This window comes from Bombina bombina, chromosome 4 (assembly GCF_027579735.1).
Source record: "Bombina bombina isolate aBomBom1 chromosome 4, aBomBom1.pri, whole genome shotgun sequence".
NCBI lineage: Eukaryota > Metazoa > Chordata > Amphibia > Anura > Bombinatoridae > Bombina > Bombina bombina.
In genome coordinates, this window is record NC_069502.1 from 334,054,262 (window position 1) to 334,066,822 (window position 12,561).

A 12,561-nucleotide genomic window follows, 5' to 3' on the forward strand; every position below is an offset into this window, starting at 1 on the left:
TTAGGATTTATATTTATTTTACAAGCAACTTTGTATTTATTTTAACTAGGTACAATAGCTATTAAATAGTTATTAACTATTTAATAGCTACCTAGTTAAAATAATTACAAAATTACCTGTAAAATAAATCCTTACCTAAGTTACATATTAAACCTAACACTACACTATCAATAAATTAATTAAATAAACTACCTACAATTACCTACAATTAAATCAACTAAACTAAATTACAAAAAAAACCCCACTAAATTACAAAAAAACAAACACTAAATTACAAAAAATAAAAAAAGAATACAAGAATTTTAAACTAATTACACCTACTCTAAGCCCCCTAAAAGAATAATAAAGCCCCCCAAAATAAAAAAATGCCCTACCCTATTCTAAAATAAAAAGTTAACAGCTCTATTACCTTACCAGCCCTTAAAAGGGCTTTTTGTGGGGCATGCCCCAAAGAAATCAGCTCTTTTGCCTGTAAACAAAACCATACAATACCCCCCCAACATTACAACGCACCACCCACATACCCTAATCTAACCCACCCAAACCCCCCTTAAAAAACCTAACACTAAGCCCCTGAAGATCTCCCTACCTTGTATTCACCCAGCCGGGTATAACCGATCCGTCCAGAAGAGGGTCCGAAGTCTTCATCCTATCCGGCAAGAAGAGGTCCTCCAGAGGGTCCGAAGTCTTCATCCTATCCAGCAAGAAGAGGTCCTCCAGAGGGTCCGAAGTCTTCATCCTATCCAGCAAGAAGAGGTCCTCCAGAGGGTCCAAAGTCTTCATCCAGGCGGCATCTTCTATCTTCTTCCATCCGGAGCGGAGCGGGTCCATCTTGAAGCAGCCGACACGGAGCCATCCTTCCTCACCGACTGATTTTTCCTACCTTAATTCCGATTGGCTGATAGAATCCTATCAGCCAATCGGAATTCGAGGGACGCCATCTTGGATGACATCATTTAAAGGAACCTTCATTCGTAGTTAGTCCGTCGGTGAGGAAGGATGGCTCCACGTCGGCTGTTTCAAGATGGACCCGCTCCGCTCCGGATGGAAGAAGATAGAAGATGCCGCCTGGATGAAGACTTTGGACCCTCTGGAGGACCTCTTCTTGCTGGATAGGATGAAGACTTCGGACCCTCTGGAGGGCTGTATTTTGGTAGTACTGTTCTTATTAGTTTAATAGCTGATACGACACCGAATGGTGGCAGCTCTATATGGCCTGCATGAATAGCCGCACCCGAAGCCAAAAAAAAGCCAAGCGGTTTTGCACTAACACCCATGGCTAACTCTGTTGTTTCAAGTTCTACTATTCTTAGCTCTTTCATCTCATCCCTGTTACTTCCAGGACTCTCAGTGGTGGTGGTCTACATGGCCATCATGATTACCCTCACCAAAATATAACAACAATACGTGCGTGCAGGGAACCATGGTAAGCTTACTTCCTTTTGCAAAATCGAGTATAACAGTTGCAGGCAGAGGTTCTGACCCTGCATTATGACTGCACCTCTCCCTAAAAGAGGCATGCGTTACAGAGTCTGTGGGCATGTATGCAAAGAGCTGGCCTGCCTAAAAGAGGAGCAAGGCTGTACAGGTTGTTCTCCTTCAGCCGTTTTATACGCTGTCCCGCGGCCACGACCCTCAACAACCACAACAGAATGAAACACCACATATGCCATCCTTTTGAACAACAGAGTACAGGTATGGCATTGATTTTAGTTACACGGCGATATTTATTATGAACCGTGAAATTGAAAACAAAATCATGATTGGACACCCAGTACAGTACAGGTCGTTGTCCTTCGGCCTTTTTAGAATAGTGTTCCGGACCCCCAACAAAAACAACAGTAGGAAAGAGGACATATGGCATCCTTTTGAACAATAGATGACAGGTAAGGCATAGATTTTACAAAGCCATAAATAATTTTTTTGCAACTGTGAAATAAAAAAAAACATTGATTGGACACCCAGAACACTTCTTTATCCTTAGGCCTTTTTATAAGAGGCTCCCGGAGCCTCAACTGAAACAACAGCATGAAAGAGGAGATATGTCATCCTTTTGAATAATAGATTACAGGAAAGGCATTGATTTTAGAATCCCAGAGATCATTTATATGACCTGGGAAATAGAAAAAAGCATTGATTAGACACCCAGTACACTTATTTATCCTCAGGCCTTTTTAATAAGAGGGTCCCGGAGCCTCAACCGAAACAACAGCATGAAAGAGGAGATATGTCATCCTTTTGAAAAAGGCATTGATTTTAGAATCCCTGAGATCATTTATATGACCCGGGAAATAGAAAAAAACATTGATTAGACACCCAGTACACTTATTTATCCTCAGGCCTTTTTAATAAGAGGGTCCCGGAGCCTCAACCGAAACAACAGCATGAAAGAGGACATATGTCATCCTTTGGAATAATAGATTACAAGAAAGGCATTGATTTTAGAAACCCACAGATCATTATTTGCAACTGGGAAATAGAAAAAAACATTGATTAGACACCCAGTACACTTATTTATTCTCAGGCCTTTTTAATAAGAGGGTCCCGGAGCCTCAACCGAAACAACAGCATGAAAGAGAAGATATGTCATCCTTTTTAAAAAGGCATTGATTTTAGAATCCCAGAGATCATTTATATGACCCGGGAAATAGAAAAAAACATTGATTAGACACCCAGTGCACTTATTTATCCTCAGGCCTTTTTAATAAGAGGGTCCCGGAGCCTCAACCGAAACAACAGCATGAAAGAGGACATATGTCATCCTTTGGAATAATAGATTACAGGAAAGGCATTGATTTTAGAAACACAGAGATAATTAGTTGCAACCGGGAAATCTAAAAAAACATTGAACAGACACCCAGTACACTTCTTTATCCATAGGCCTTTTTAGCAGAGGCTCCAGGACCCTCAACAAAAACAAGAGCAGGGAGCTGGGCATAGGAGTACAATGGAGTGTGACAATAATAATGTGAAGGTGAAGATTGCATAGTTGTGGCATTTTAATTTTGTTATCGTTGGAACTTAGTACTTGCAATGACCTTGCTCTGGTGAATCCATATTGCAAATGTGTTATTTAAGGCACTGTTTGTCTATTTTTTGAATATCAGCATTTGGTAAATGAAGCTCAACTTAAGGCTGGTGAGAACCAACCTTTATTCTGGCTGTTTGCAAATATTGTGGCTCTGGACAAACATGTGAATAAGGGGACATCAGCCATATTCTGCACGCAACCCCTTTGATGATTGACGATAAACATGTGTCACCTGCAAGCAGAGCTCGTTACTTCTGTCTAAATCATCTTCCTGGTATGGACAGGCCACTGTTTCCCACAGCAAGTCCGAAGCTTGAACTACAAGATTGTCTTGAGTATGGTAGGAAACCAAAGTTTATTTAATTCTGTACTATCACCACCAAAGCTGAACTTCTTGAAGCAACGAAAATGCCAGCAATTTCATGTGCTTATGGATGACAAGGACGTCCTGTCCTGTGGTGCACAGAGATGGAGAGGATTTTGGGCCTCCCTGTACACTACCCAGATGTCTCAAACATCACCAGAAACACAAGACAGCGACTCTTGTGAAGTTCCTGGAGTTTTTCCGGTAGCCATCTCTTTGCGCCTCGAAAGGAATACTTTATCAGTGTTTTTGTATACATCCGACAACAGCTTCGGAGACTGTGGTGACGCACATGTTATTTACTGTTGTTCCAGCTGTGGCAATATTAATTGGCATTAAAAATTTAAGATTTGTGGGTGGCGGAGCCTACAGCTGTTGCGGTAGGACGTGTGTTTGAGGAGCTCCAGGTCTTACAAGTTACTTTGGAGTTAGTTTTCAACCTTAATTTAATTTTCTTTTTGGGATTCATAGTCACACTTTCTGGGGCTATCCAAGAGGAGCCTGGAGATACCTTACTCATATCGGCTTACCTATGTTCCTCAGCTGACTGCGTTACAGCTAGCCACGACACTGAGAGGCCTCTCTAGCCTGATAGTGCTGTCATTGTCAAAGCTGACGCCAATATACCCCCCCAGGACCCTGGGTTATCAAACCAGTTCTATAGTAACTGGACAACTTGTTGATCACAACTATTGACAAAGAGAAGGAAAAGCACTAGTCACCCCTTATATCAACGGGTACGGAGACCTGTATTTTGCCTTTCCAATATGGCGTTGGTCACCAAAATAATCCAGAATGAAAAAAAAAGGTAAGAGAGTGACTAGTGACGCACATTTTATGCACGCTGTGGCAATTGCAATTTGCATTAAAAAGAATCGGCTAACAACCACTACCTACGACCACACCTGACTCCTGAAGTTATGCTTCAGTTATTAAGTCAAGTTAAATTTTTTTATTTTTTTTATTATTATGCTCAGCAGAGGCTCCAGGACCCTCAACAAAACCAGCAGCAGGAAAGAGGACATATGGCATCCTTTTGAAAAAAAGATTATAGGAAAGGCATTGATTTCAGAAACACAGACATCATTAGTTGCAACCGGGAAATAGAAAAAAACATTGATTAGACACCCAGTACACTTATTTATCCTTAGGCCTTTTTAATAAGAGGCTCCCAGAGCCTCAACACAAACAACAGCATGAAAGAGTACATATGGCATCCTTGTGAATAAAAGATTACAGGAAAGGCATTTATTTTAGAAACCCGTGGATAATTTTTTGCAACTGTGAAATCTAAAAAAACATAGATTAGACACCCAGTACACTTCTTTATCCTTAGGCCTTTTTAGCAGAGGCTCCAGGACCCTCAACAAAACCAGCAGCAGGAAAGAGGACATATGGCATACTTTTGTAAATTAGATTACAGGAAAGGCATTGATTTTAGAAACACAGAGATCATTTATATGACCCTTTGATTGGACACCCAGTACACTTCTTTATCCTTAGGCCTTTTTATAAGAGGGTCCCGGAGCCTCAACAGAAACAACAGCATGAAAGAGGACATATGGCATCCTTTAGAAAAATAGATTACAGGAAAGGCATTGATTTTAGAAACACAGAGAAAATTTGTTACAACTGGGAAATCTAAAAAAACATTGAATAGACACCCAGTACACTTATTTATCCTTAGGCCTTTTTAGCAGAGGCTCCAGGACACTCAACAAAACCAGCAGAAGGAAAGAGGACATATGGCATCCTTTTGAAAAAAAAAAGATTATAGGAAAGGCATTGATTTTAGAAACCCGGGGATAATTTGTTGCAACCGGGAATATGAATAAAAAAAATGATTCGATGGACACCCAGTACAATTCTTTCTCCTTAGGCCTTTTTATAAGTGGGTCCAGGACCCTCAAACAAAACATCAGCAGGAAAGAGGACATATGGCATCCTTTTGAACAATAGAGTACAGGAAAGGCATTGATTTTAGAAACCCAGAGATAATTTTTTGCAAATGGAAATTTGAATAAAAAAAAATGATTCGATGGACACCCAGTGCACTTCTTTCTCCTTAGGCCTTTTTATAAGAGGGTCCTGGACCCTCAAAAAAAACACCAGCAGGAAAGAGGACGTATGGCATCCTTTTGAACAATAGAGTACAGGTACAACCACTACCTACGACCACACCTGACTCCTGAAGTCATGCTTCAGTTATTAACTCAAGTTAAATTTTTTTTTTTTTTTATTATGCTCAGCAGATTAAAAACATACCATTCTTCTAGTCATATCACACAACATGTCAAAATGCTGCATGGAAAATGGCAGTGTGCAAAGTCATAATCTTAGTGAAGCTATAAGTGCATTACATTTTCTAAAATAAACAAAAATACAGAGAAAAAAAAAAAAAGCAAAGAGGACATATGGCATCCTTTTGAACAATAGATTACATTTAAGGCATTGATTTGAGAAACCCAGAGATAATTTGTTGCAACCGGGAAATCTAAAAAAAACTGGATTAGACACCCAGTACACTTATTTATCCTTAGGCCTTATAAGCAGAGGCTCCAGGACCCTCAACAAAACCAGCAGCAGGAAAGAGGACATATGGCATCCTTTAGAAAAATAGATTCCTGGAAAGGCATTGATTTTAGAAACACAGAGATCATTAGTTGCAACCGTGAAATCTAAACAAAATTAGATTATACACCCAGTACACTTCTTTATCCTTAGGCCTTTTTAGAAGAGGCTCCCAGAGCCTCCACAAAACCAGCAGCATGAAAGAGGACATATGGATTTGGCAGAGGAAATGTAGTGGGGGAGGGGTTCCAAGGACGAAGGAAAACGAGGAACTGGAATTTGAGGGTATGGGCCGCGTCTGGAATTTCAGCAGGAGAGCTTGAGGCGGTAGTTGCTGTTAGTGCTGCCGACAAAAACTATGACGGATAAGGCAGGCAGAAAAAAGGGAGGATGTTAGGACACTAAAAAAAATATATATATATCATTGAGACAGAGTACTGCAACAAATTGCAAGGACTGGAGGGACTGTGTAGTAACCTGAATGTTACGTCTATGCAGCACTCTTCAGGTTGGAGGGGCCTGACATCGGAACCACTTGCTGTGGATTGAAACACAGAAATCTTGCTTGGATGGTGGACTAAAAGGACACAGTTTCTTTGTATAGACTGGAACAAAAAAGGGAAATTGGAGGAATAGGATTTTTACCCTAGTTTGGCAGCTTTGCTGCCCTTTTATACACAGATGAATGAAGACCCCATTCGGAAAGGCAGAAGGTCAGAGAGCCAGAGGTGATGCAGCACATGCAGGTGTGTCTGCCAGTATGATGAAAAAAAGGACTTCTCACAAGAAGCATCGAAATAATGTTGGTCCAAGCAATCCAATTTCCCAGCCCCGGAGGAATATTGTAGGTTGCAGAATACAGCATGGTTGGAAAGAAGGTAGTGGCCCAATAACACAATGGAAAGGAACTGTATTGGATCAAGTGCCAGTCAACCCATCCCTTTATCTTATTAAATATGATGGATTTGATTGTGTCTATGGACTAGAACTCCACAAGGATGAGCGAGTGTCTGCTCTTGAAGTTCTTCCAGATAGAGTTGCTTCATCTCGAATTAGTGATGCTCACTTGGCAGACACAATGATTGGTAAAGCTGTTGAACACATGTTTGAAACAGAAGATGGTTGTCACGCTCAGCTGCTGGGAAGCTCTGCAGTCCTCTCTGTGTGCTTGATTGACAGGTGTCTGATCCACCCCTTCCTGATGATGTCACAACCAGGCTTTTTATTCTTGGCTTCCTGTTTCTCCAGTGCCAGTTTGTTTGTTAACTTTTTGGCTTCTGATAGGATTTCGCTGAGGAATCTCTCTAACTGCTGCTTTTCTGTTGCCAATCTCTTCAAGGATTTACTATGCTGGATTAACCTTCAACCTCCTGATTACCTGTCTCCAAACAATGCAAGTACTGTTTGTTTTGTGAAACTTTCAAACTTCCTGTTTACCTGCTGCAAACCCTGCATATTCAGACTACTCTGTGTACTGCCAAACTATTCAAATACTGTTATTTCTGTGAAACCTTCAATCTGCATGTTTACCTGTTTCCAAACTCTGCAAACACAATTATTCAGTGTAAACCTTCAAACTGCTTGATATCCTGTTGCCAATCTCAACAAGTACTGATTAATCTGTGTTAACCTTTAAACTACCAGCTTACCTGTTGCTATCTCTGCAAGTTCTGACAACACAGTGTTAACCTTCAAACTACCTGATTACATGTTGTTAATTCTGCAAGTTCTGACTACACAGTGTTTACCCTCAAACTGCCTGATTACCTGTTGCATACTATGCAAAGACTGTCTACACAGTGTTAACTCTCAAACTGCCTGATTACCTGTTGCATACTCTGCAAAGACTGTCTACACAGTGTTAACTCTCAAACTGCCTGATTACCTGTTGCATACTCTGCAAAGACTGTCTACTCAGTGTTAACCCTCAAACTGCCTGATTACCTGTTGCATACTCTGCAAAGACTGTCTACACAGTGTTAACCTTCAGACTGCCTGATAACAAATTACCTACTCCTGCATTATTAACTGTTTCCTGTTTTACCCTTCTTCTGTCTGAGTATAAGTGGACTATCCCTGCTCTCCTGATACTGTGGAAAACATTTCCTGAAACCAGTTCCTTATTCAGAAGTCTATCTGGCTGATATCATGAATTACTTTGGTACAGGCTAACCCTGCTCCATATCGTGAGTACTTTGTTTTTTGGAGGTTGTCGTGGGGTCACGTCCTGGATTAAACTCAGAGTGCAAGGGTGTTGTTTAAGTTCGCCCTAGCATTTGGGTCTTCTTCTGGACATTTCCTAACCTGACAATGGTTCTAAGGATGAGTGGAGAGGAATGGTCTTAGCAAGAGCTCCCATAATGAACACATGGTTTTATATAACCTACGAGAAGGACCCAGTTTTATATATGTATCAGCTATTAGATGACTACAAAGAAGGAGATCTCTGCATCATGCCAGACTCTAATGATTCCCCTCCAGCAGAAAGAGAACCAGGAGAAGTTGTGGACAGCCTTGTAGGAAAGCAAGTGGAGTATGCCAAAGAAGATGGCTCAAAAAGGACTGGCATGGTAATACACCAAGTGGAAGCCAAACCCTCTGTTTATTTCATAAAATTTGATGACGATTTCCATATTTATGTCTACGATTTGGTGAAGACATCATAGATGTAATATTTGACTTATTGCCAAACAGGTGGATTTATTAAATGTAAACTCATTTTGCATAATGGAATTTATCCTTTAGAAGGAATCTGATCTAGTAGTGGTGAATTCAAACAAAAGAAGCATGGATGCAAGAGACAAACTGTGCGAATTCTGTAAATTTTCAAAGTGGGGGGAAAAAAAGGTTATAAAAATGTAATTGTTGTATTTCTTAAGCACTCATTCCTCATCAATACAAGTCCAGTTTGGTATATCTAACTACTTTAACATAGTTATCAGTATGTATTTCAAGTAAAAGTATTTTTCCCAACTTACTTGTTACTTATGTCTTATAATGTGGGGAGTGTGGTGCTGCAGTTCAGTTATCCAGCTGCCCAGTGATGTAGGGTCTTTTTTTTTCTTTGGTCCCTCTTGTTACAACTTTCTGATTCATAATATTTTGTTACTTTTTGTACCTGTTTTGTCAGAAATCTTGTTATAGTACAACAATTGACAACTTATTTCCATTTTTTTTATCCCATCCCAGTAAAAACGATTATTCAGCAAAAAACAAAGAGGACATATGGCATCCTTTTGAAAATTAGATTACAGGAAAGGCATTGATTTTAGAAACACAGAGATCATTCATTAGTTGCAACCGTGAAATCTCAAAAAACATAGATTATACACCCAGTACACTTCTTTATCCTTAGGCCTTTTTATAAGAGGCTACCGGAGCCTCAACAGAAACAACAGCATGAAAGAGGACATATGGCATCCTTGTGACTAATAGATTACAGGAAAGGCATTGATTTTAGAAACCCTGGGATAATTTGTTGCAACCGGGAAATCTAAAAAAAGATTGATTAGACACCCAGTACACTTATTTATCCTTAGGTCTTTTTTTAGCAGAGGCTCCAGGACCCTCCACAAAACCAGCAGCAGGAAAGAGGACATATGTCATCCTTTTGAAAATTAGATTACAGGAAAGGCATTGATTTTAGAAACACAGAGATCATTAGTTGCAACCGTGAAATCTAAGAAAACATAGATTATACACCCAGTACACTTCTTTATCCTTAGGCCTTTTTAGCAGAGGCTCCAGGACCCTCCACAAAACCAGCAGAATGAAAGAGGACATATGGAATCCTTTTGAAAATTATATTACATGAAAGGCATTGATTTTAGACACACAGAGATCATTAGTTGCAACCGTGAAATCTAAAAAAACATAGATTATACACCCAGTACACTTCTTTATCCTTAGGCCTTTTTATAAGAGGGTCCCGGAGCCTCAACAGAAACAACAGCATGAAAGAGGACATATGGCATCCTTGTGACTAATAGATTACAGAAAAGGCATTGATTTTAGAAACCCTGGGATAATTTGTTGCAACCGTGAAATCTAAAAAAAGATTGATTAGACACCCAGTACACTTATTTATCCTTAGGCCTTTTTTTAGCAGAGGCTACAGGACCCTACACAAAACCAGCAACAGGAAAGAGGACATATGGCATCCTTTTGAAAATTAGATTACAGTAAAGGCATTGATTTTAGAAACCCGGAGATAATTTGTTGCAACCGGGAATTTGAATCAAACAAATGATTCGATGGACACCCAGTACACTTCTTTCTCCTTCGGCCTTTTTTTTATAAGAGGGTCCAGGACCCTAAAAAAAAACACCAGCAGGAAAGAGGACGTATGGCATCCTTTTGAACAATAGAGTACAGGTACAGCATTGATTTTACAAACCCAGAGATCATTTTGGGCAAAAGTGAAATAGAAAAAAAAATTGAGTGGAAACCCAGTACACCTCTTTCTCCTTAGTCCTTTTTATAAGAGGGTCCAGGACCCTCAAACAAAATACCAGCAGTAAAGAGAACATATGGCATCCTTTTGAACAATAGAGTACTGGTACGGCATTGATTTTAGAAACCCACAGATAATTTTTTTGAAAAGTGAAATAGCCCCAAAAACCATGCTTGGACTCCCACTCCAGGTCGTTCTCCTTCAGCTTTTTTATAAGAGGGTCCAGCACCCTCAACAGAAACAACTGCAGGAAACACCACCACATATGCCATCCTTTGCACAAGCGAGTACAGGTATGGCATCCATTTTAGAAACCCAGAGATAATTGAGAGGAACCAGGAACATTTTTCTAAAAATTTGATGGGCCACCCATTACAGGTCGTTCTCCTTCAGCCTTTTTATACCATGGGCCACGACCCGCAACAGGCACAACAGAATGAAACACCACATATGGAACCCTTTTGCACAATAGAGTACAGGTATGGCATAGATGGAACACAGAGATAATATAGAGCAACCAAGAGACGGATAAAGATGCTTGGTCGGTCCTCCTCCTTCAAATTTGTGGCATTTTGCGTTCAATTTAATGGTCCAACAGATATGAGTGGTTTGCTAATGCTAAGTTGTACAATTCGTAACAGTTTAATCACAAGTGTTATGTGCCTTATTTTTTTTATTTGAGTTTTGTACCCACAGAGCTGCAGCAGAGGCCAGAAAAATTAGGAATGTACAAATGACTGAAAAAATGGGTATTGTTGTAGCAACTGCTGTAGCAGAGGCCAGAAAAATTGATGTTTGTAAAAAATTTAAAAAGTGCCCTAAAAGCTTGTGGCTTGAACACTAGTTGTTGGCGGATAAGTCAAGCAAGTCCTCCGGCTTTATAACCAAAGAAAAAGGCCAGCCTGTGTACCAGTTGTAGCCCAAGCCAGCTCATCTCATCATCAGGCATTTTTTATTCAAATGTATCGCCCAATGTCAGTCCCTTTGGTATCCAGCCCTCATTCATTTTTATAAAAGTGAGATAGTCAAGGCTTTTTTGACCTAGGCGACTTCTCTTCTCAGTGACAAAACCTCCTGCTGCACTGAAAGTCCTTTCGGACAGGACACTTGAAGCGGGGCAGGCCAGAAGTTCCATTGCAAATTGGGATAGCTCAGGCCACAAGTCCAGCCTACACACCCAGTAGTCAAGGGGTCCATCGCTCCTGAGAGTGTCGAGATCCGCAGTTAAAGCTAGGTAGTCTGCTACCTGTCGGTTGAGTCTTTCTCTAAGGCTGGATCCCGCCATGGTCGTGGGAGGAGGAGGATTAATTTCATCTCTTCCCCTGTTACATTCCCGTGGTGCTGTGACATCACCCTTATACGCTGTGTAAAGCATAGTTTTTAATTTATTATGAAAATGCTCCATCCTTTCCGACTTGCGGGAATTTGGTAACATTTCAGGCACTTTATGCTTATACCGGGGGTCGAGGAGCGTGGACACCCAGTACAAGTCGTTCTCCTTCAGCTTTTTTATATGAGGGTCCCTCAACAGGCACGACAGCATGAAAGAACCCATTTGAACAAGGTTGGATGCTGAGCTAATCATGTCGCGTTCCTCCTCCTCACTGATCTCACTGATGGTATCTTCTTCCCCCCAGCCACGTACAACACCACGGGTACCAGAGAGGTGACAACAACGAGCACCCTGGGATGACTGTTGTGCTCGGTCTTCCTCCTCCTCAAAGCCACATTCCTCCTCTGATTCCTCTTACTCACAATCCTCTTCCTGCGTTGCCGCAGGTCCAGCAAGCGATGCTGATAATGCTGTTTGTGGGGGTGATGGACATCACAACTCTCCCACTTCCTCTTCACGCTCATCTACTGCCTGATCCAGCACTCTTCGCAGGGCACGCTCCAGGAAGAAAACAAATGGTATGATGTCGCTGATGGTGCCTTCGGTGCGACTGACAAGGTTTGCCACCTCCTCAAAAGGACGCATGAGCCTACAGGCATTGCGCATGAGCGTCCAGTAATTTGGAAAAAATATCCCCAGCTCCCCAGAGGCTGGCCTAGCACCCCTGTCATACAAATACTCATTAACAGCTTTTTCTTGTTGGAGCAGGCGGTCAAACATTAGGAGTGTTGAATTCCACCGTGTCGGGC

The 12,561-nt window shown here is 41.0% G+C and overlaps 2 protein-coding genes across 2 annotated transcripts in view; both read left to right on the top strand.

The window, feature by feature from the left end:
- KCNAB1 (potassium voltage-gated channel subfamily A regulatory beta subunit 1) overlaps window positions 1-12,561 on the top strand; it is a 427,823-nt gene that overhangs the window by 162,944 nt on the left and 252,318 nt on the right. The window lies entirely within an intron of this gene.
- On the top strand, window positions 6,490-8,632 carry LOC128656260 (spindlin-Z-like). Its single transcript, XM_053710076.1, has 2 exons — window positions 6,490-7,095; window positions 8,288-8,632. Exons 1-2 carry the CDS (start codon window positions 6,652-6,654, stop codon window positions 8,630-8,632), a joined length of 789 nt encoding a protein of 262 aa, XP_053566051.1. The 5' UTR covers window positions 6,490-6,651.

What these genes read in the sequence shown, in the direction of transcription:
- LOC128656260 (XM_053710076.1), top strand. Translation starts at nt 6,652, where the DNA reads ATGAAGACCCCATTCGGAAAGGCAGAAGGTCAGAGAGCCAGAGGTGAT. An exon ending in AAACAGAAGATGGTTGTCAC is followed by an intron (nt 7,096 to 8,287) that starts GCTCAGCTGCTG and finishes AATGGTTCTAAG; the next exon opens with GATGAGTGGAGAGGAATGGT.